Source organism: Macaca thibetana, chromosome 15 (assembly GCF_024542745.1).
Source record: "Macaca thibetana thibetana isolate TM-01 chromosome 15, ASM2454274v1, whole genome shotgun sequence".
Lineage (NCBI taxonomy): Eukaryota > Metazoa > Chordata > Mammalia > Primates > Cercopithecidae > Macaca > Macaca thibetana.
Genome location: NC_065592.1, coordinates 7220803 through 7245635, shown reverse-complemented (window position 1 = coordinate 7245635; position 24833 = coordinate 7220803). Strand labels below are relative to the sequence as shown.

Below are 24833 nucleotides of genomic sequence, written 5' to 3'. Positions count from 1 at the left end.
CTAACTAATGAAGGAATTATAACTGGGTTTTATATTGTCACACCAAAATGGTGGTTGGCTCCAGCCCACTTTTTTTTTTTTTTTTTTTGAGATGGAGTCTCGCTCTGTTGCCCAGGCTGGAGTGCAATGCTGGAGTGCAATGGCGTGATCTCGGCTCACTGCAGCCTCCACCTCCCGGTTCAAACGGTTCTCCTGCCTCACCCTCCCAAGTACATGGGATTACAGGCATGCGCCACCACACCTGACTAATTTTTGTATTTTTAGTGGAGACGGGGTTTCACCATGTTGTGTTGGCTAGGCTGTTCTCAAATTCCTGACCTCAGGTGATCCACCTGCCTTGGCCTCCCAAAGTGCTAGGATTACAGGCATGAGCCACTGCACCTGGCTGCTCAACTCACTTCTGCTAATATTCTAGAAATTAGAAGACTAATTGAAAAGATGTGTGTTCCTCTTGAAAGCGGTTGCTAGGCCATTGTGAGGAAGGAGATGGCTCTCCAAGGTTATGCACTGTAACAGCTTTTCTGCTGAGCCAGCTTGTTTTTTAAAATGGTCTTTTTCAGAAGTAAGTAAAAGGGAGCTGTTTGCTTCAGTTATAAAGCAAAATCCTCTCTGATGTCTTTCAAATCCGGGCTCATTTCAGCCTGAGTTGTGGCATATTCTGCCTCAGAACTCACCAGCTCCAATGCTTGTGGTCAGTATTGGCTCACTGTACTTACTGGTGTTGTGCCCCCACACTTTCAGTGCAGTGTCAGGGCTTTGCATCAAAGTGACTTCCAGCAGAGAAAAATACCGGTGTTAGGTACTAGAATGAAGAGAATTTGTGAGAGGGGATCAGGGAATTGGTCTATGTTGGTATAAAAGTTATATCTCAATGAGTATCAGGAAATGATAAGGTAAAGTATCCTAGTAGAGGTGGGTAGGCAAATTGCATGCGGTAACTGAAAGGTACAGATGCCAGCCTGTTAATTTACTGGTTCTTTTCTTTTTTTTTTTTTTTTTTTTTTTTTTGAGACTGAGTCTGGCTCTGTCGCCCAGGTTGGAGTGCAGTGGCCGGATCTCAGCTCACTGCAAGCTCCGCCTCCCGGGTTTACGCCATTCTCCTGCCTCAGCCTCCGGAGTAGCTGGGACTACAGGCGCCCGCCACCTCGCCCGGCTAGTTTTTTGTATTTTTTAGTAGAGACGGGGTTTCACCGTTTTAGCCAGGATGGTCTCGATCTCCTGACCTTGTGATCCGCCCGTCTCAGCCTCCCAAAGTGCTGGGATTACAGGCTTGAGCCACCGTGCCCGGCTTTTACTGGTTCTTTTCTATGTTAACGCTAATTTTAGCATTTTCCCTGCAGTCCAACGCAAAGAATTTACCAATTTAACCTTTTGTATGTTCCTGTTCTCTCACCCACTCACACTTAATTTTTCTTTTCCTCTTAGTGGCTACATCTGCTAGCAAAATTATTCCTCAAGGGGCCGATAGCACAATGCTTGCCACGAAAACCGTGAAACATGGTGCACCTAGTCCTTCCCACCCCATCTCAGCCCCGCAGGCAGCTGCCGCAGCAGCACTCAGACGGCAGATGGCCAGTCAGGCACCAGGTAAAAGCTGTAGCCCCATACCTGTACAGAGGCTGATTATGACCTGTCTGAGTCACAGACCAGGACAGCAGGTGGCAAGAAACAGTGGGCTCTCTTTGGTGCTCTTCAGAAGAGAAGATTGACGTGACAGCCCACTCGCCTTTGTGGAGAGAGTTCTAAGAAGGCAGAGACTAGGTCTGAAAGTCTTTGCTTTTAAGGGGAGGGATTAGAACTGCCACATTTAGTTAAGGTGGAAATCAGTGGGGTTTGTTTTTTTTTTTAAAACAAAGTTTCTAATCTTACTTTTGAATAATGTCTGCTTAGAGCCCTAAAATTATAACCTTTGAAATTTGATAATCTAATAACATTAGCATCATCTCTTAGTATCTTACAGATTGCAACTAGATTGAATGCAAAATAGCCATTCAAATACGTATTTTGACTGGGCATAGTGACTCATGCCTGTAATCCCAGCACTTTGGGAGGCTGAGGTGGGAGGATCACTTGAGGCCAGGAGTTTGAGACCACCCTAGGCAACATAGTGAGACCTCATCTCTAAAACGAAACAAACACAAACAAAAAGAATGACCATTTTGGGTTTGAGTAATCTAAAGTTCAGAGAGGTGAAGGTTATCCCACCAGTAAGTAGCAGAACCCAGACTCTAACCCTCTGCTCTTTCTCAGTTCAGCATTTTTTCTTCTCCAACTATATCTTGCATGAAGCCTTTTTTTTCTTTTTAGATGGGGTCTAACTATGTTGCCTAGGCTGGAGGGCCTTGGTGCGATCACAGCTCACTGCAGCCTCTGTGATCTCCCGAACCCAGGTCACCTTCCCACCTCAGCCTCCTGGATAGCTAGGACTAGAGGCATGCACCACTACACCAGGCAGATATTTGAAAAATTTTTGTAGAGACGGGATTTCGCCATGTTACCCAAGCTGGTCTCAAACTCCTGGGCTCAAGTGATCCACCTGCCTCTATCTCCCAAAGTGCTGGGATTATAGGCATGAGCCACTGCACCTGACCAAAGCTTTTTTTTTTTTTTAACATTATAAAATTTAACTTTTACAGATGGAAGCTCTAATAAGCCAGTTAGCACTTAACATTTCATCAGTGACTTGTCATTATCCCAAACGTTCTACATTAGGATTTTTCAGTCTGCGTAGTTGGTCTCAAGGACTTAAGTTATCACTAGTTATCAGTTTTATAAGCTAGTAGTTCTCAACTAGAGGCTGCCCCCACTTCCCTCTCCTTCTCCCCTGAAACAGTTGGCAGTGTTGCTGGCATTTAGTGGGTAGAGGCCAGGAATGCTGCAAAAAAAAAAAAAAAAAAAAATCTTTAAAATGCGTAAGACACCCCCACGACAAAGGGTTATCTAGCCCCAAAATGTCAGTAGTGCCAGGGTCAAGAAACAGATGTAAGCCAAATATTTTTGTTTTAGCTGAGTAGAATTGTTTTTAGATGTATCACTGCTTGGAACACTTATCAATTTATAGTTCTTTTTAAAAGACTAGAAAGACATAATGGTTTGATTTAGGAAAAAAGAACTAACATTAAACAGTGATAAGTCAAAAATTGTAAAGAAAAATTTAAATATTAAAACTTTTGTTAAGACATCTAACATATATATTGAAGAACAAAACAAAGATAACTTTTAAGGTACCTTTGAGCTTTCTAAAAATAGAATTCTTTGATCTCTAAATATTACTTGGACCAAGCAGAATCTTGCCATTGTGCTGAACAGGGCTGAAATCAAGCTGATCCAGTCAATGATTTGTAAAAAGTTAAAATCTGCTAGGATTTAAGATTGTTCCACTCAGCAGGAGGTGGTGTGATCTGCATTATCATGTTGGATGCAAACATTTCTAAGGTATAGGCACCTTTGAATATGAAATATGAAAGATGTGCAGTCGTAGGCAAGATGTTGCATGAAGCTTTTTTTCTTTTGAGATAGGGTCTAACTATGTTGCCTAGGCTGGAGGGCAGTGGTGCGATCACAGCTCACTGCAGCCCCCATGATCTCCTGAACCCAGGTCACCTTCCCACCTCAGCCTCCTGGATAGCTAGGACTAGAGGCATGCACCACTACACCAGGCCACTTCTCTGAAAGACGGAATAGAAGAGAATAAACCACAGGTCTATCATTCTGCTTGTGATGCCGCTTTCACCTTGGCCAGTGATGCAGTTAGAAATGATCCACAAGCTTTGCTCAGGCTTCCTTAATTGCTAATTATAGAATGTCATTAAGTCTTTTGGATACAATTTAAAATTATAAGACAAAGTAAAATCTGATAAGATAAGTAGGTGTCAACGATACGCCTCTTAGCCTCTTCCCCCATTATTGTCCAAGCTCCATTTTCCACATTTTATCCATTATGCCTGTCTGTCTCGCTAGGCCATGAGTTTCTTTAGAGAAGAAACTACAGATACATTTTGTATTCTCAGCCCCTAACACAGAGGCTGGCACATAATAAGCCCATGTTAAAGAAAGACAGAGTGAATGAGTGGCAGAAATCCTGAGTCCAGATGCTGTTAATCCTCTAGCTCAAGCTGCGCTTTTCCAGGACAAGCCAGCAGTGTGGCAGGTGTCTCAGCTCTGTTGTAGAAAAGCTGGCCAAAGAATTCTTTTCCCCTACTCTAGGACATTTGATTCGGTTGCAGGAAGCCTTGTTCCATCACCTGTGTTAGTGGAGTAGGCCAGGTGTTCCTTTGAACACAGTGCTGCAGAACTATCTAAAGTAGATTTCCTTCACATGATAAGGCTGTACTCTGCTTGGGCTCATGTCTTGGTTTTTCGTTTATATATGACTAGAACTTTTTATCCTTTACTGGAATTAATATGGTGTTCTCTCTTCTCTGTTTAAATAGCTGTAAGCACTTTGACTGAATCAACGTTGAAGAATGTCCCTCAAGTGGTAAATGTGCAGGAATTGAAGAATAACCCTGCAACCCCTTCTACAGCCATGGGGTATGTTCTGACTGCAGTGTGTTTCAGCCCCTGGCTGCTTCTGTAGTAGCGGTGGACTGCCTGCAGGGAGCAGCAGTGCCACTGTCACAGTCTGGTTTTCCTGCACCGCCTTAGGTTATAAGGGGGGTGACGGCTAAGCCTGCCTACACAATGCATTTTCAGGAGATTGTCCTTTTTAACTGGCCAGTGACAGTTGCCTCACAAACATTTAAAGTTTGTCTTGATACTGTATGCTCAGTTTCTGTTTGCCACGTGTAAGTCTCTGTGTGGTATACATTAGGTGTGCAGGTTTTTTGTTTTTTGTTTTTTTTAATGCCCTCGGGGTTCCAGAGTTGATGCTTTGGGTCTGATGCAGACTTGATTCTGGAAACTGTAATCTCAAGGGTGATACTCTCCTCCCTCACTTCCCTTCTCTGGGCATTTCTGTTCTTCCCATTTCTTTTGCTTTTGTATAAAAAAGTAGTCTTTTAAAAGACAGCAGCTCTGTTTGGAGACTTTAGCTTCTTTATCATGCCATGTTTGAGGGCTAGATTGTTGCTGGTGGAGCTCACTTGTGTTTTTGGTGGTGGTGGCGGGTTTTTTTTTATTTTTTCTTTTTCTGACAGGGTCTCACTCTGTCACACAGACTGGAGTGCAGTACGATCATGGCTCGCTATAGCCTTAACCTCCTGGGCCCAAGCCGTGCTCCCATATCTGCCTCCCAAGTAGCTGCTGGGACTACAGGCACATGCCACCACATCCAGCTAATTTATTTTTTGTAGAGATGGAGTTTTTGCCGTGTCACCCCAGGCTGGTCTCAAACTTCTGGGCTCAAGTGATCTTCTCACCTCATCCTCGCAAAGTGCTGTGATTGCAGGCAGGAGCCACTGTGCTCAGCCTAGCTCACTGTGCCCAGCCTAGCTCACTGTGCCCAGCCTAGCTCACTTGTCTTTAGTCCTCATCTGTGTTCGGAATTCAGGGTGCTGATTGCCTCCTGCTGCCCTGGGCAGGTTCACAGAACATGCCTGTGCCCTGCTTTGCCCTGCATATTTTGTAACTGTGATCCCTTTAGACCAACCACCATCCCCTGTGGCAAAGGGAAGAGTTGAGGGACATTTCCTCCCTTGGAACATGGGGATCTCGACTAGTATCAGATTTCAGCGAGTTAGTGTCTGGTACCCACGATTAGTCTAGCAGCAAGAAGGGCAGCCACAGACCCTGTGGTTCTCCACAGCGTGCCCACCCTCTGCCATCCCACAGAGCAGATCTGTCCACGGCTCTGTTTTCCCTCTCTCAAGTGGCCCTGTCTCACTGGTCCGCTGGCCTCTTTTTCCATGTTGTTCTGTTTATCAACACTGCTTGTTTGAGGCATTTTTCGTTATCTCAGGGCCATACTCACAGCTGAAAAACAAGCCTTCTCTATTACTATTTTGTAGTGACCTCGGAGCCTTGGTATGCTGTTTAGACCAAGATGGTATTTGTGGTTGTTGCAAACTTTTCAAGGGAAAGAACTATGCGTTAGAGTTTGGGAATTGTAGCCAGATTCCCAGCATAGGGAAGGCAAGGAAAAGCCACTGAAAGGCAGAATGTTGTGTAAGATGGGAAAATTCAGCATATGGTACAGGAAGTATTGTCTGGTATTTCCGAGATATATTAGGTGCTAACCATGTATGAGAAGCACCTTTTGGAGATTCCACTTCTCCTTTTCTCAAGCTTCATTTCCCTAAATGGTTCATATGGGCTGATCTTTGATGAAGGCTTTGTTCAAGGAGTAATTTTGAGTCTACTCTTTCTGACAAGAAAAAATCTCAGACGACTTAAGAAATCTTGAAGAAACTTTGTTCCATTCTCCACAGAATTGAACTCTGGTATAATTATTTCATGTGTGTGCCCAGCATGGTGCCTGAAGTGTAGAAGCATTCCTTTTCAATAATCATTTATTCAATAATAGGTATACTCTACTCAAACATAAATTGAAAAGTGAAAATTGGTATTTACTGCCACCCCTCCCCAGGAAAGATTGAGACAATATGTTCATTGTAAAATGACTTGCTTTCAGATTCTTTTATGTTTTATTTTTAAAATTATTTTCAACCAGCTCTCATGGAACAGATTCTTTTAAACAGTTTCCTAAGTGTATTTTAAGTATTTAATTTTGCAGTTAGCTTTTTCTCAATGGTATCTTACAGAAAATTTATCATAGGCTGAGCTTACATATTTCTGCCATTGGTGTATTTTATGTTCACTGGCCTCATCCATTCAGTTCGTTGGAAGAGTGTTTATCTGGCGCCAACCCACAACTATTCAGATTCCTTTGCAGTGCTCCATCGCTTGGTTCAGCAGATTCTTACACAGCATCTGCTGTGAGCATGATACTGCCCTGGCTACTAGAAATAGGGAAGTTGAGTAAGACATAGCAACCAAGAAGACAGCCAGGAAACTGCCAGTTACACACACACTTATTTTGTGTGCATTCATTCATTTATTCATTCTTTCAACAAATACTTAATGAGCATTTGTTGTATGCCACACACTATTCTTAGGTGCTGGAGATAAACTACCTGTTTTGTTGTTAACAAAATAGACCAAAAAAACTAACAGACTGATGATTGTTTGAAGAGACAAACAATAATCAAAATAAATAAGTAAAATATATAATATATTGGATGGTGATATGGTGTGATGCAGAAAATTAAAGCAGGGAAAAGGGTTAGAGACTATTGTCTGAACATGGGTTATAATTTTAAATAGGGTGGCCAGGGAAGACCTCCTCGGGAAGGTGACCTTTGAATGAAGAGAGCAAGTCCAGACAGCAGGTCTCATTAATATCTCGGAAGAAAGCTCCAAGCACAGGGCCTGTAGCAGGAGCGTGTCTACAAGTTGAAGAGGGAGCCAGGAGGGACCTCTGGTGACGAGAGTAGAGGAAGCAAGAGGAAGAATGCTGGGGGAGGAGGTCAGGGAAGACTGTTGGTGGACAGTGTCTGTTTGAGTCCCTGCTTTCAGTTCTATTGGGTATATATGTAGGAGTGGAATCACTGGATCACATAGCTCAAACTGGTTTGCAGAGGTGCCGCACCATTTTTCATTCCCAACAGTAATGTTTGGGGGTTGCAGTTTCTCCACATCCTCACCAACACTCATTATTGACTAACTTTTTTATTATAGCCATCCTAGTGGTGTAAAATGGTATCTCACACTATCGGTGTGAGACAGCATTTCCCTAATGGCATCTTTTCATGTGCTTATTGGCCACTTGTATCTTCTTTGGAGAAATATCTATTTAGCTCCTTTGCCCCTTTTTAAAATTAGGTTGTCTTTTTATTTTTGAGCTATAAGTTTCTTTATATAATCTGTATTCAAGTCTCTCATCAGGCATATGATTTGCAAATATTTTCTCCCATTCTTTGAGTTGTTTTTCACTTTCTTGATGTGTCCTTTGACACAAAAATTTAGTACAGTTTATTTTTTCTCTTGTTTCTTGTGCTTTAGGTGTCACATGTAAGAAACTGTTGCCTAATCCAAGGTCATAAAGTTTTACACCGATGTTTTCTTTGAAGAGTTGTGTGGTTTTAGCTCTTATATCTAGGTATCTGATCCATTTGGAGTTAATTTTTGTAAATGGTGTGAAGTAGAGATCCAACTTCATTGTTTTGAATGTGGATATCCAGTTGTCCCAGCACTACGACGTATCTTTTCCATCCTTTTATTTCAATTTATTTTGTCTTTATATTTAAAATGGGTTTCTTGTAGCACAACAATGTGAATGTACTTAATACCACTGAACTACATGTACAGTTAAAAATGGTTACTTTTAAGATGGCAAATTTTGTTAAGTGTATTTTACCACAAGAAACAAAAATAATTTAAAAAAATAAAATGGATTTCTTATAGACTAGGGGTCCCCAGCCCTGGGCTGCAGACCAATACCAGTCTGTGGCCTCTTAGGAACCGGGCCACACAGCAGAAGGTGAGCGGCAGGCGAGCGAGCATTGCCACCTGAGCTCCACCTCCTGTCAGATCAGCGGCAGCTTTGGATTCTCATAGGAACATGAGCCCTATTGTGAATTGCACATGCAAAGGATCTAGATTGCATGCTCCTTATGATAATCTAACTGAATAAAATATAAAATTATAGGCCGGGCGCGGTGGCTCAAGCCTGTAATCCCAGCACTTTGGGAGGCCGAGACGGGCGGATCATGAGGTCAGGAGATCGAGACCATCCTGGCTGACACGGTGAAACCCCATCTCTACTAAAAAATACAAAAAACTAGCCGGGCGAGGTGGCGGGCGCCTGTAGTCCCAGATACTCGGGAGGCTGAGGCAGGAGAATGGCGTGAACCCGGGATGTGGAGCTTGCAGTGAGCCGAGATCTGGCCACTGCACTCCAGCCTGGGCGGCAGAGCGAGACTCCGTCTCAAAAACAAAAAATAAAATAAAATAAAATAAAATAAAATAAAATAAAATAAAATTATAGCCTGATGATCTGAGGTGAAACAGTTTCATCCTGAAACCATCCCCCTCTGCTGTCCATCTGTGGAAAAACTTGTCTTTCACAAAACTGGTCCCTGGTGCCAAAAAGGTTGGGGACCATGGCTGTAGACAGTATATAGTGGCCCTAGCTTGCTTCTTTAAATCTTGACCATCTATGACTTTTAGTTGGAGTGATTAGATCATTTACCTTAAGTGTAATTATTGACATGTTTGGATTTAAATCTGTTATATAGCTTTTTGTTTCTATTTATCCCATCTGTTTATTGTTCAGTTTTTGTTTTTCTGGCTTCTTTTGGGTTAAATATCTTTATGACTCTATTTTAACTTTTTTGTTGACTTATTGGCTATAACTTGGTGTTATTAAAGTGCTTATATTAGGGTTTATAGTATACATCCTCAACTTATCACAGACTGTCTTCAAGTGGTGTTACATTACTAAAGAATAGTGTAAGAATCTGACAGCAGTATTCTATTTTCTCCCTTCACCACCTTTACGCTATTGTACATTTTACTTCCACTTGTACTATAAACCTCATGATACATTGTTATAAACAGTTGACTATCTTTCCTCCCCACTGCCCCTCAGACGGATTCTTGTTCTGTCGCCAAGGCTGGAGTGCAGTGGTGCGATCTCAGCTCACTGCAACCTCTGCCTCCCGGGTTCAAGTGATTTTCCTGCCTCAGCTGGGATTACAGGTGCCCACCATCACGCCCAGCTAATTTTTGTATTTTTGGTAGAGACAGGGTTTCGCCATGTTGGCCAGGCTGGTCTCGGAACTCCTGACCTCAGGTGATCCGCCTGCCTCGGCCTCCCAAAGTGCTGGGATTACAGGCGTGAGGCACCGCAGCCGGCCAACTATCTTTTAAATACATTTAAATAAGAATAATGTTTTCGTGTTTATACATATAGTTATCATTTCCAGGTTCTTCATTCCTGTGTCTGGTCCCAGCTTGCCATCTGGAATAATTTTTCTTCTGCTCAAAGGACTTCCTTTAATGTTTCTTGAGGTTCACATCTGAATTCTTTTAGCTTTTGTATGTCTGCAAAAGTCTTTATTTCACCTTTGTTTTTGAAAGATATTTTCACAGGGTAAAGAATTCTAGATTGATAGTTTTTTTTCTTTCACCGATTTAAAGATGTCCCTCTACTTTATTTTATTTTATTTATTTATTTATTTATTTATTTTTTTTTTTGAGACGGAGTCTCGCTCTGTCGCCCAGGCTGGAGTGCAGTGGCCGGATCTCAGCTCACTGCAAGCTCCGCCTCCCGGGTTCACGCCATTCTCCTGCCTCAGCCTCCCGAGTAGCTGGGACTATAGGCGCCCGCCACCTCGCCCGGCTAGTTTTTTGTATTTTTTAGTAGAGACGGGGTTTCACCGTGTTAGCCAGGATGGTCTCGATCTCCTGACCTCGTGATCCGCCCGTCTCGGCCTCCCAAAGTGCTGGGATTACAGGCGTGAGCCACCGCACCCGGCCTTCCCTCTACTTTAAAAATAACTCTAGTAATGACCAGAAACTTGAAAGGAACTTTAATCTTTTTGTTTTTCTTATTACAAATATTTGTTATAGATATAAAAAAGATAGTTAAAAAGAACAAAATTAAAATCACCTTTATTCCCACCACAAATATATGATTGTTATTTACACATTTTTTCATCTTTATTTTATGAAAATGTTTCTTGTTAGAGAAAAATTTTGATGCATGCTGCTTTATAAATTTGTAACCTTTTCAGCTTAATCGTGAAATCTAATTATTTACATTTTCCATGTCATTAAAAATTCTTCTTACACTATTCCTTTTTTTTTTTTTTTGAGACGGGAGTCTCGCTCTGTCGCCCAGGCTGGAGTGCAGTGACGCGATCTCAGCCCACTTCAACCTCCGCCTCTTGGGTTCAAGCGATTCTCCTGCCTCAGCCTCCTGAGTAGCTGGGATTACAGGTGTGCACCACCACACCTGGCTAATTTTTGTATTTTTAGTAGAGATGGGGTTTAACCATGTTGGCCTGGCTGGTTTCGAATTCCTGACCTCAGATGATCCACCCACCTCCGCCTCCCAAAGTGCTGGGATTACAGGTGTGAGACACAGCACCTGGCCTCTTTTTTTTTTTTTTGAGATGGAGTCTCGCTCTGTCACTCAGGCTGGAGTGCAGTGGCACAATCTTGGCTCACTGCAACCTCTGCCTCCTGGGTTCAAGCAGTTCTCATGCCTCAGCCTCCCGAGTAGCTGGGACTACAGGTGCCTGCTACCACACCTGGCTAATTTTTCTGTATTTTTAGTAGAGATGGAGTTTCACCTTTTTGGCCAGTCTGGTCTTGAACTCCTGACCTCAAGTGATCCACCCACCTCGGCCACCCAAAGTGCTGGGATTGCAGGCATGAGCCATTGCGCCTGGCCTGTTTTTTCGTATTTAATGTGGGTTTTTTCAAAGCTCTAATGTAGTTGCGTCTTACATTATTTAAGTTACTTAGCATCTAAACATTCATGCAGGAAATACAATTTGCTTTAACAAACTTTTGGATACTATTTTAAAGAATGTGTCTATGAAGACATTAAATTTACCAATGGAGAAAATAGTTGGCAGTTATATTTCCATCGACAGATGTCCAAAACTCCCAAGAATTGAATATGGAGTGTTTGTTTTCAGTATCTTCTATCATTTTCATTCTTTTTTCCTGTTGATTTCTTTGTTTCTTCAGTTACTCTTGATAAGTTCCACTCTCTCATACATGAGTATATATGAAAAGATACATGTAATAGTGATTCAGATTTACCAAAATAAAACATAATCAGGTCTCTCGTTTTTTATGCTTTTTAAAATCCTGAAATAAGTTACACGGAGTTGAGGCTTTTCACAACAATGGGATGAGTATTTACCTTGTTGAAGTTCATTAAAGTTGAAGGGACCAATAGCAAAGGTCCTAGGTGACATTTTAATGCTTCACAACCCAACTTTATTATTGTGTGTAGAGTACACATCCATAGAACATGTGTGCATTTGTCTGCCTGTGTTGGCATGTAGTGCTGGTAATGTGTGGCCGAAATCAGAAAAAAATGACTTTTCTGTGTTTTATTTTTCTCCAAGAACCCAAGTTCCCAAACTCTTAGTGACCTATGCCTCTGTCCCTCATTTCTGAAGCAGGAGCTTTAGTGTTGCGGGAAATGTCAGTGTCGTTTGTAGACCTCCTCAGTAAAGAAATGTCTCTTTGGGGCTCTGTTACGGCACCATTTTCTTCTTATAGTCCTTTGATTTTGCTTTTCATGTGTAGAACAAAGAATATCAAGATGAATTTCTGGTATTTTTCAGCTCCATATTGCTAAAAAGTAGAATAAAGTCATCTAAAATATGGGTACTTCTGAATTTGGCTTTTCTATCCCTTGATCATTTCTGCTATTGATTTCCATTGTTTTGGTTCATGATCATGCACAAACGGTTGAACATATTTGTTTGAGAGTATACTGTTTTTTTCTGTTTGCTGTCTTGGATCTTGATAGAGATTTCTTGGATCTGATTTGTTAGTTGGTTTACTGGCTGATTGCACTGAACAGCATTTCTCTGCAGGGGTTTCACATGGTGTGTAGGTACTGTGAATCCTAATTTTGTGTATTTGGGGATTTAGGATACCCAGGAGATACATAGCATTATCACAAGTAAATAGAACAATAATTACACTCAGTCTTATTTGTGCATAATTTACTATCATGTCACAACTGAATTTTGGCTATAAAAAAATTTCTAAAATTTGGATAAATTGCTGCTTTTATTTTTATTTCTGATTTGTTTGTCTTTGAGAAAGCATACAAGAGTTTCCTTTCCCTTGTGATCCTTGTGAGCTCCAGCCTCTTCTCTCGGCAAGTCTCCTGTGTCTGCCCAGGTATTGCTCAGGGCCCAGCAGTCTCACTCACACATTCTTTTCCTCTGGTATAGATTCGGCAGAGGCGAGGGGGGAACACTGTACCTATATTGCCTGGTTGGTAAACTGTCTCAGGGGAACAGGGATGTGTTTCTCCAGAGAGATGCATATTTATGGCTGCTCCTGGCTTCAGCAGAAGCATGAAACGGGTTTTGTTTCATTGAAAATAAGTTCGTTTTTTCCTTCTCTCTAAATCAAAGTCTGTTTAGGAAGGTTCCCGTGTTTTTCCAGTGGAGAATCTCAGTGTGCTTGTAAGGTTTGTTAAGTTTGATAATTTTCTTCTGTAAGGCACTGACCTTTTATCTTCTAAGTTAATTTTTTGATGGAAAATATGAATGCTCCCTAAATCTAGGGGAGTTCTGAAAAATAACCAAGTCCTGCAACTACTGCTATATATACCAGTCAGAGTAGCGCTGGGCTGACAACAGATAAATTGATTGAAAAAATTACCCCTAGGAGCTAAGAACTTTTGTGTATGTTTGCACTAACAGGTAGTTTTCCCTTATGTGAACACTAGTTATTGAAATAACAGTTCGTCACATACAGTATTCACCTACTTCAGAGTTAACAAAAGATGATGAGAGCTCTTTCTGTGAATAGGGGTATACTTTTCATGCTGTAGCAAAGACACAGGTTGGGAATGTAACGGTGGTACATTTGAATCCCTTGAATGCTGACCTGGTGAGCCCTGGGGATAGCTGCTGTGAGAAGCTAAGATCTCTTTAGATAGCACCTTTGGGGTAGCAGCGAATTGGATGCATAGGTGGCAGTGAGAATGCTTCCCATAGAGCCGGCTTGGGTTAGAGAATCAGGAATTCCTCATGTGGTCTACAGTACGGGGAAGGGCCAGGGAGGAGGAGGGCTTATACTCTGGATAACAAAAAGATCTAGTTCTGAATGGTTACTAATTTTTTTCTTAGAATTGCAGAAAGGAAATAAGTTTTAAGGCCACTGTTTTGCCTTTCATGCTAAAAACCCAAAGTTCATTTTTGAAATTTATTCTTCAAAAAAATGTCAAATCAGTTGGATTGGGGTCCCACACAGCTGTATCCTACCCAAAACTGGTATCGTATATTGGACAGAAGGTTGGCTTGAGAATGAATGTGATTTTTACCTAGTCATGCCTTTCTCTGAGTATATGCTTTGTGTGTTTTTCAGTTCTTCAGTGCCCTACTCCACAGCCAAAACACCTCACCCAGTGTTGACCCCAGTGGCCGCTAACCAAGCCAAGCAGGTAACTTACTGATTTTTACCTCCTTTTTTTTTTTTTTTTTTTTTTTTTTTGAGACAGTCTCGCTCTGTCGCCCAGGCTGGAGTGCGGTGGTGTGATCTTGGCTCACCACAACCTCTGCCTCCCTGGCTTAAGTGATTCTAGTGGCTCAGCCTTCTGAGTAGCTGGGATTACAGGCGCCCACCACCACGCCCAGCCAATTTTTGTATTTTTGGTAGAGGGGGTTTCACCACGTTGGCCAGGCTAGTCTCTAACTCCTGACTTCAGGTGATCCATCTGCCTCGGCCTCCCAAAGTGCTGGGATTACAGGTGTGAGCCACCGTACTCAGCCTGAGTTTTACTTTTAACATTCATGCTGCGTCTGCCTTTGTAAGTGAAGACCGTACTGTTTTTAAGTCTTGACTTTGTTTAAATGAACTATAAGTCTGATAAAGGCCCATAATCCTTTCCCTACAATTTATGCCAGTCTTAACCTGGCTGTTAATCAGAATAGGTCAGTCAGAACCTGATATTGTCTTCATAGGCCATTTAACATTCTGCACCTAGTAGTTTGGGGTCATAATTCTAATACCATACATTTTTATATGAGGTATTTTGCTTTGCAGTTTACTTTCACATTATCTCAGTAAATCCATACAACAACCATGTACAGTGGGAGGATAGGTGTTTAGATATATGTCACTGGTGACACAGACTAGGATTGAGTGACTAACGCAAACTCTCATGATTAGTAAATGGTGGAACTAGAGCTGGGTCCCAAGACTTCTGACTTCCTCCTGTCCATTGCTTGTTTCATTACTCAGTTTATAGTACCAGTGTCTGGGGTGTAGGTTATCTGGTTTTCTCCTGCAATCCCTGTTTGTCAGAGTTTACATATTTTTAGTGATATTATGTCTAGCTTGTCTAGCTTGAAGCTTTTGCCTGATAAACATTGTCCCTTAGAAAAATAGGTGATATTGCAAACAGTTAAACAATCCAGAAAAAAGTGATAGGGGATGGTTAGAAGGTCAGTCAGGCTAGTGCTGAAACTCTTCCTAGGAAATTCTGGTTTCTCTGCTATTCTTACGTCTGTCTCTGATTATGAGTAGTTTGTGTTAGGGATCAGAATTTGAGACTGGATATCAGAGCTTGCCTATTGTAAGTTCTCAAACTTGCCTCTGTTCCTTAGTTTACCATAACTTAAAATGGCATTTAAGCATTTAGCATTTGATCTTTCTTCTGGAGGTATTTGTGTTCACCATGGAAAACACATGATAAGGCATAAATCATGATGAGTGAAGGAACATTGACTGGAGATGGATAAGTCATACAGTTTTGCTTTTAACCTTATTGTACATGCTTTGAGAGCTAGAACAATTTTATTCATTTACTCCTTCGTTAATTTGTCTACCTAATATTCAAGTGCTTTTGATGTGCTAAGCACTGTGCTAGGCACTGGGAAGATAGCCGTGAACTAGGCCAGTGTGACTGCCTTCTTGGAGCTTGCAGAGTATTTCTGTTTTCATCCTTTATTTATGTATTTATTTATTTATTTATTTAGAGACGGAGGCTCGCTCTGTCACCCAGGCTGGAGTGCAGTGGCATGATCTCGGCTCACTGCAAGCTCCGCCTCCCGGGTTCATGCCATTCTCCTGCCTCAGCCTCCTGAGTAGCTGGGACTACAGGCGCCTGCCACCACGCCTGGCTAATTTTTTGTATTTTTAGTAGAGACGGGGTTTCACCATGTTAGCCAGGATGGTCTCGATCTCCTGACCTTGTGATCTGCCCGCCTTGGCTTCCTAAAGTGCTGGGATTACAAGCATGAGCCACCACGCCCAGCCTGTTTTCATCCTTTAATATGATCTTACACATGGTTAACTTAAATTGAGACCTTTTTTTTTGTTTCCTTTCTTTTTCTTTTTGGTAATTTAACTAAAAGTGTGCTTGCTTATTTTAAATTACATTTTTATGTTTACATTTTGCATATTTCTTTGTTACAAAGGATGGTTAGTGGTTTAACATAAACATTTTGCTTGTATTCTGTTATAGGGGTCTCTAATAAATTCCCTTAAGCCATCTGGGCCTACACCAGTATCCGGTCAGTTATCATCTGGTGACAAAGCTTCAGGTCAGTTTACATTTTTGTTTTCTTGAAAATAAAGGTGAAAAAAGCACTTCACAATAGGGGTTATTGTTCTAGATCACTGAAACAGTTGCCATAGGAAACAGGAGTCACATTTGATGAGATTGGGAGCATTTAGGGTAGTATGACTATAGACAAGAGATCATATTTGAAAGGCTTCGTTCAGCTAATGAAGAATTTCTAGAAAATTAGTATGCCCTTCAGTGGCTACGTAGACTTCTGAAATTTTGAGGTTAGTTTGAAAGATGATAGAGCAATAGGAGAAAAACCTCCCTTTAAATTCTTTTCCTAAAATGGAGCAATAGTATTATCTTTTTCTTCCTTGCTGGATGATCACAGTTGAGAGCGGAATGGATCAAAATGCTAAACGCTATTTCTTCCACTCAAAGGAATTAAAAATTCTGTTGGTCCACAGTGCCAATTCAAAAACCTGTAAGGTAGAGAAAGTAAAACAGATTTGTAAGATCTCAGTGTATATAATGAGTCCCTATTATGAGATTTTATGGCTTCACATAACTTCTACACTCACTCAAACATAATTATTCTTAATTTGGTTTTCACAGTAACCATGAGTGTTTTGACCAGACACTTTGTCCAAGTGTCATTGCCCAAACCAACTTGATGCAGAATGTGGGTCTTCCTCAGTGTCCCCTTTTGTTGGCTCCTTTATTATAGGCTACTTAATTTGGTATGTATTACCTCCTGCTGCAAGGGTCTTGTGCTGTCTGCAGTACTGAATTTTTACAACACTCTGGATGGATTCTGGCGTTTGTTTCAGTCATGCTCTTAAGTGGGCCTTCAAGCAAATTCTGTTAGAAATTGAACTTCAGGCCGGGCGCGGTGGCTCAAGCCTGTAATCCCAGCACTTTGGGAGGCTGAGACGGGTGGATCACGAGGTCAGGAGATCGAGACCATCCTGGCTAACACGGTGAAACCCCGTCTCTACTAAAAAATACAAAAAATTGGCCGGGCGCGTTGGCTCAAGCCTGTAATCCCAGCACTTTGGGAGGCCGAGACGGGCGGATCATGAGGTCAGGAGATCGAGACCATCCTGGCTAACACGGTGAAACCCCCTCTCTACTAAAAAAAATACAAAAAACTAGCCGGGCGAGGTGGCGGGCGCCTGTAGTCCCAGCTACTCCGGAGGCTGAGGCAGGAGAATGGCGTAAACCCGGGAGGCGGAGCTTGCAGTGAGCTGAGATCTGGCCACTGCACTCCAGCCCGGGCGACAGAGCGAGACTCCGTCTCAAAAAAAAAAAAGAAATTGAACTTCATACATTAGCAGTCTGCCTCTCATAATCTCAGTCATACAATCATTTTGACTTTCTCTGTAATCCCAAACTTTGTGATTGGATACTGGGTTTACCTTTAGTAGCTATTCCTTGCAGAAGAAAGCCATTATTGCATAAGCCAGAGTTGTATTCTAGAATTTGGATTGATATGGAACCACAGTTAGTATCATGTACGCCTCACATGAGAAGGAGGTATCTAGCACTTCTCGACTGGGGCCTAAAGCTTTATGTTAAAAGGAAAATTTTATAGTGGAATTGTCAAAGACTTGAATATTTTACAAAAAAGTTTTGAAAGATCATATACTCTTTTTTCAGCGGCTTCATTGGAGAGGTTTTTGTCACTCTTGGAGTTAGAATCCAAGAAACCTAAGGAACTTTGCTTTATGCATGTCTAGGCAAGTAGTGTGACTTGCAAGAAATTTCCAAGATTCACCATTCAATGCTGATCATGAAGTCCTCTCTGTCATTATGAGGTGTTCACTTCTGTTTTCACTTGCCAGGTAATCAAGGTTTAGAAAAGAACTTTTTTCTTTTGGTAGGAAAACTTCCCTGAAAGGTGCTATTTAAGATTTTGCAAAAAGTTTCTTTTTGAAAAAGATCATTTCTAAAACCTCTAGAGAACAGTTCTCTTATTAATTAATAATGGAAATGCCTTCATTGTTTTTCTGGTTGTAAAACTATTACATGTCCAGAAAAAGTCTATGGTGTAGAGATATATAATGTAGAGTGTGAAAGCTGCCCTATAGATTCTGTATTCCAGAGATCATGATTTCATATATATCTCTTGAGGTTACTTCATTGTTTTTTAAAGAAAAATATCCTATGTACTACATATCCTATATATATTGATTTTGTAACTTATTTCCCCTTCTCTGCCCCCTCTTACAATAAATGTCTTTGTCTCTCCAGGTATGATACAGATCCACCTTACTCATTTTAAGAGCTGTCCACAACCTCACTGTGTAGTTACACCCTATTAAATTTAACTAGTACTCTGATGATTTAGATTGTGATTTTTCATCCCATACACTTTACATCATATACCAGTAGTTTTAAAAATATTTGTACTACTATCCACCCTGTGTTTGTTTATTTTAGAAGGATTTTTTTTTTCTTGTTGTTTGGTTTAGTTTCATTTGATTTGGGCTTTTTAAATACAGTTTTCCTCTCCCCTTTCCCCCTTTTAAAGTGGAGCAAGGCTGGGCGTGGTAGCTCATGCCTGTAATCCTAGCACTTTGGGAGGCCAAGACGGGCGGATCACCTGAGGTCAGAAATTCGAGACCAGCCTGGTCAACATGATGAAACCCTGTCTCTACTAAAAAAAAAAAAAAAAAGTACAAAAATTAGCTGGGCATGGTGGTGCATGCCTATAGTTCCAGCTGCTTGGGAGGCTGAGGCAGGAGAATCGCTTGAACCTGGGAGGCGGAGATTGCAGTGAGCCAAGATTGCGCCACTGCACTCCAGGCTGGGAAACAGAGCGAGATTCTGTCTCTAAATAAATAAATAAATAAATAAAGTAGAGCAGCAGGGAAAAGACTGAAGATTGTCCCCAAACTCTAAGTAAGTAGTTAGAGTGAAATTGAACATGGGTAGAATGATGGATTGCACTTTTAACCTTCTTGCATGTCTCTATATTATAGCAATCATGTCTTACATCTATAATTTTAAAAAAAGAGCATGATTATTTGCTAAATACCAACAAAATCTATGGAAAATGCAGAAATGTATATAGAAGTAAACAGCCTTAAAGTCACTACTCACAAATATTTAGCTTATGAACCTATTTCTCTTTTGGACTTTTATCCTTCAGCATAGATTAATTTCAAATAATTATAAAGCTACATTATATATAGTTTTATTTACTTTTGTGGGGAGGGGGGTTAGCCTCACATTATAAGCATTTTCTCCTACCTTTGAAATATATAAGAATGTACTTTTAAAACTGTACATTTAAACTGTACTGGAATTATCTTGATATATTTTCCGTAAATGAGAGGATGGCACGCCTTAGACTGGAATTAATATTGACAGAGCCACAGAATAATTTCAGAGACCTCGAGCACAAGTGAGGCAATGTGCTCACTCCCCATGGCCACTGACGTGTCACAGAAGGCACATGCAGTGCTAAGCAGCACCACACAGGCTGAGCTACAGGGAATTATACCCTGGAACAGTGCTTCTGTCTTTTTTTAATATTCTTTTTTTTTTTTTTTCCTCCATAATTTCAGGGACAGCCAAGATAGAAACAGCTGTGACTTCGACTCCATCCGCTTCTGGGCAGTTCAGCAAGCCCTTCTCATTTTCTTCATCAGGGTCAGTAATGAACTTAAGTTTTATGGCAGATTACTAACAATTAGCTTCCCCAAATCTTACAATTGTAGATATATTTATATACTTATTAAATGTGTATGAACCCAGAGTTCTTACCACGGCAGTAATACATCTGATGGTAGTGGCAGTAGCTTAATGTTCTCATGTAAATCAGTTTTCCCTTTGCAATTCAAGTTAATACATATTTGTTACATATTTGTGTATCTGTTTTGTTTTTTAGCCTAAGCCTCATTTTCTTTGGGTAGTGAGTCTGCTAAATTCTGTAGTTCATTTAGTTTGTCACACTGAGGTGTTTCCATTCTGACACCATTTTGGGGACTAGATGTGACATTCAAATTGGCTTTGCTGGACAAACATGGTGGCTCATGCCTATAATACTAGTGCTTGGTGGGAGGCCAAGGTGGGGGAATTGCTTGAGGCCAGAAATTGGAGACTGACCTGGGCAAAATGCGAGACCTCATCTCTACAAAAAAATTGAAAAATTAACCAGGTGCGGTGGTTCACTCCTATAGTCCCAGCCACTTGGGAGGCTGAGGTGGGAAGATCCCTCGAGCCCAGGAGTTCGAGGTTACAACAGAGTGAAACCCCATCTTCAAAAAAAACAAAAAAAAACCACGGTGACTCACGCCTGTAATCCCAGCACTTTGGGAGGCAGAGGCAGGAGGATCACAAGGTCAGCAGATGGAGACCATCCTGGCTAACACGGTGAAACCCTGTCTCTACTAAAAATACAAAAAATTAGCTGGGCTATAGTCCCAGCTACTGGGAAGGCTGAGGCAGAAGAATGGTGAACCCGGGTGGCGGAGCTTGCAGTGAGCCGAGATCGCGCCACTGCACTCCAGCCTGGGTGACAGAGCGAGACTCCGTCTCAAAAAAAAAAAAAATATATATATATATACACACACACACACACACACACTGAACTTCTTAGAGAATGTAATGAAAGATAATAGATAATAGGCATTTGAAATTTGAGATTTTATATAGATGTGGAGGAATCTGTTTCCATTTCTAATTTTAAAAAAACAACGATGGCTATACTTGTAAAGTTGAATTGTTTTTAAAAAATGAAAGAATCTTCTAAACCTCATTTCAAGATGAGCCGTTGTTAAGGTGCCTGTTCTCTGTACTACGAGCACTCATGTTGAAACCTGGGTGAGCTGCTGAAGCATTCTCTTCCCTGCAGTGATGGGGTTAGACTCTGTGGAACTGAGATCAAAATGTGTCAAAAGGGTTTTCTGCCATTGAAGCATTGTGCATTCAGTTCCATTAGAAAAGCCTCTTAAGTTCTTTGGTTTATGCTTTTGTAACTGGGATCATGTTAACCAGTCTCTTTTTCCTGATTTTAATATATTGGGTGTCCTTCAGCCTAAGGAGAAAAGAGGGTATTAGAATATTATTTGAGGGGGAAAGTAATATGTATATTTTTTTCTTTATTATAAAGCATTATGTTTTATATTTCCCAAAGGTAATTTGAAGCAAATTTTAAAGAGTAGGTCAATGCCAAGAATTATTACATCCTTTACAGATGGCTAATAATCAGCATTTACTTCCATGAAATGATATTCTTCTTTCTTTTTTTTTTTTTTTTTTTTTCTTTTTTTGATTTTGAGGCAGTCTCACTCCATCACCCTGGTTGGAGCACAATGGTGAGATCTTGGCTCACTGTAGTCTTCACCTCCCGGGTTCAAGTGATTCTCTTGCCCCACCCTCCCAAGTAGCTGGGATTACAGGTGTGTACCACCACGCCCAGCTAATTTTTGTGTTTTAATAGAGATGGGGTTTTTTCATGTTGGCCAGACTGGTCTTGAACTCCTGGCCTCAAGTGATCCACCCGCCTCAGCCTCCCAAAGTGCTGGGATTGTAGGCGTGAGCCACTGCGCCTGGCCTCTTCCCATTTTTAAAATAACCCAGAAAAGGTAGGGTCGTTGAATCAATGGCTTGACACTGTTAGATAAAATTTCTTCACAAAGAAATGTTGTGTTTTGTTTTATTTTTAATATGATGGGCAAAAGTGTCTAAGTTAATACATTATTTAGTATATTTGATGTGCTTGGTCTCTGACATTTTAAAGCTAGTTTAAAATCTGCGATTTGAAGAGTGTGTGTGTGTGTGTGAGACAGAGCAAGATTCTGTCCCCCCCCCAAAAAAAAAAAGTACAGTGGCACAATTGTGGCTCACTATAACCTCCGCCTCCAGGATTGATTAGCCCCCCTGATAACTGGGACTACTGGGACCACAGCTGGCTGATTTTTTTTTTTTTTTAATTTTTGGGTTTTAGTTTTTGGGGATTTTTGTTGTTTTTGTTTGGTTTTGGGGTTTTTTTTTGTTTTTTTTTGGAGAAACAGGGTTTCACTATGTTGCCCAGGCTGGTCTCAAACTCCTGGGCTCAAAGGATTCACCTGCCTCAGCCTCTCAAAATGCTGGGATTACAGATGTGAGCCACCATGCCTGGCCTGAGATTTTATCACAGTGAATAATCTGTTCTGATTCACACTGGCGTGGGATGTTGTTCCTTAGCTATGGTGTCTTCACTTACAGTGTAAAGAAAACGTACAGAAGGAGAGAGGAGATGGTGAAAGGAGTCAGAAAGTTTTTCAACCAGATTTTCCTAGCCCTAAAACTCAGTTCTGTCAAAATGACTGAGATAGGGCTTCTGTTTCATTGTATCCATTGTTTTCCCTAGCAGTGTGGGACTCTCTGACATGCTTGTTGGTTTTGGAGGGGTTCTGAGAGGCTCTTCCTAGCCTAAGTGCTTTTGTGTCGCCAGACCTTCCTTCTGTCCTCTCACTTAACAGACCATCTGCTCCGGCCACTATTCCCACATGCACATTTGTCATGTTTCTGTACTGCTGCAGCTTTGCTCATCTTGCAAGAAGTCCCCACACAAACTTCTGCTACAGAAAGCCCAGCCATCCCCCAAGGGGCTCTCAACTGCTATCCGTATCGTATCTCACCCACAAACTGCTTCTCTCTGCTTAGAGATCATAGAGTCGCCTTACTGCTTCTAAGATAGGTGCTTTGACTCTGTTGTCGTTTATCTTCTAGATTGTAAATTCCCGAGGGCGGTTTGCATGAATGAATGATAAAATGGACTATTAAGAGGGTAATATTGTGCCTTGGTTTGTTCCTTTTTAATTCCTCTTTTTCTACTTGTTAGGACTGGCTTTAATTTTGGGATAATCGCACCAACACCGTCTTCTAATTTCACTGCCGCACAAGGTACAGACTGTGTGTTCAGTAGCATTGCTCGTGTGTTTTCTCTAAACAAGCACAGGTTATTTTTGCCCAGATGTTAGTATTTGACTTGTTCCTGAGACTGACTTACAGTATCTGCAATAAGTTCAGTGTTGATAATGTGCATTAGAAATATGCTTAATTCAAGAAACTGATGTGAACGATTTCTGTTTTTATAATTAAGGACAAGGAAAGGATTTGCTTCTGGAAAATCAGGGCTGTGCTTTAACATTTAAATGCTAATATGTGAAATAAAATTTCTCCATTTTTTTATCTGTAATGTAAAATTTCATCAATTTATAGGGTGATTCTGTAGGGCAAGATAGACATAGTAATAGATAGACTGTAGAAATGAAAGACCAAACTCATTTTTTTCCTTGATAACATACCAGCAAATGCACTGATCCCATGCATGTTGTTAAAAATCCGTCAGTAGGCTGGGCACGGTGGCTCACGCCTGTAACCCCAACATTTGGGGAGACCGAGGCGAGCGGATCACCTGAGGTCAGGAGTTCAAGACCAGCCTGACCAACATGGAGAAACCCCATCTCTACTAAAAATACATTAGCTGGCCGTGGTGGCGCATACCTATAATCCCAGCTACTCAGGAGGCTGAGACAGGAGAATCACTTGAGAGAGGCGAGGCTGCAGTGAGCCAAGATTGTGCCATTACACTCTAGCCTGGGCAACAAGAGTGAAACTCTGTCCCAAAAAAAAAAAAAAAAAAAAAATTCCATCAGTAGCATGTTTTTAACATTTAAAAGAATTTGAAGACCTGTAAAGAAACCAGATCTATTTGTTAAGTGCCTTTCAGTTATCCATTTATAATTAAGTCTTTTATTTTATTTATGTATTTTGAGATGGAGTTTCACTCTTGTCATCCAGGCTGGAGTGTAATGCCGTGATCACAGTTCACTGCCACCTCCACCTCCCAGGTTCCAGCTATTCTCCTGCCTCAGCCTCCCAAGTAGCTGGGATTACAGGTGCCCGCCACCACACGTGGCTAATTTTTGTATTTTTAGTAGAGACAGGGTTTCACCATGTTGATCAGGCTGGTCTCGAACTCCTGACCTTGTGATCCACCTGCCTTGACCTCCCAAAGTGCTGGGATTACAGGTGTGAGCCACCACACCCAGCATCATTACTCTTTTATTTATTAACCACTGTTGTTTGACCAGGCCTTATGGGTGCTTTACCCATATATCATGCAATCTTTGTAACAGCTCTCTGAGGGTAGGTACTGTAATGATCTGGATTTTCCAAATGGGGGAATTGAGGCTCAGAGAGGTAAAGCAACCTTTCCAGATTCACACAACCAGCAAGTGGCAGAGTGCGTAGCTCCAGAGCCCATGTCCTTGACCACCAGACTGTACTGCCTCTGTCAAATAGCTGACTTAGTAGAGCACTAATAAGTAGCCATTAATTGTACATAAAAATTATTTTCTATGGACTGACACTTTATTTACCCGTAAAAATGAAGGAAGAACTTCCATTTCAAATCAAGTCCTGGTCTATCAGGAGGTCCACAGGCTAGTGCTGTGCCGAGGATGTTATTAAGGAAAGCGCACAGCTAGGGTAAATTAAGAGAAGAGGCCTTTTTATTTCTCTTTGGGATAATATGTTAATTTCACATATTCTAGATATTTTGTATTTGTTGTGATTTAATGGTCATAAAAAGATATTTTTTCCTTTTCACCAGAGGTGA

The 24833-nt window shown here is 41.2% G+C and overlaps 1 protein-coding gene across 4 annotated transcripts in view; it reads left to right on the top strand.

Annotated features, from left to right (window-relative positions):
- NUP214 (nucleoporin 214) overlaps window positions 1–24833 on the top strand; it is a 112612-nt gene that overhangs the window by 50496 nt on the left and 37283 nt on the right. For all 4 annotated transcript variants that reach the window (XM_050759703.1, XM_050759701.1, XM_050759700.1 and 1 more), the window contains exons 23-28: window positions 1426–1587; window positions 4434–4533; window positions 14074–14149; window positions 16175–16253; window positions 19789–19873; window positions 23052–23113. In XM_050759703.1, the coding sequence (XP_050615660.1) occupies window positions 1426–1587; window positions 4434–4533; window positions 14074–14149; window positions 16175–16253; window positions 19789–19873; window positions 23052–23113 (564 nt within the window). The remainder of the gene's footprint in view (window positions 1–1425; window positions 1588–4433; window positions 4534–14073; window positions 14150–16174; window positions 16254–19788; window positions 19874–23051; window positions 23114–24833) is intronic.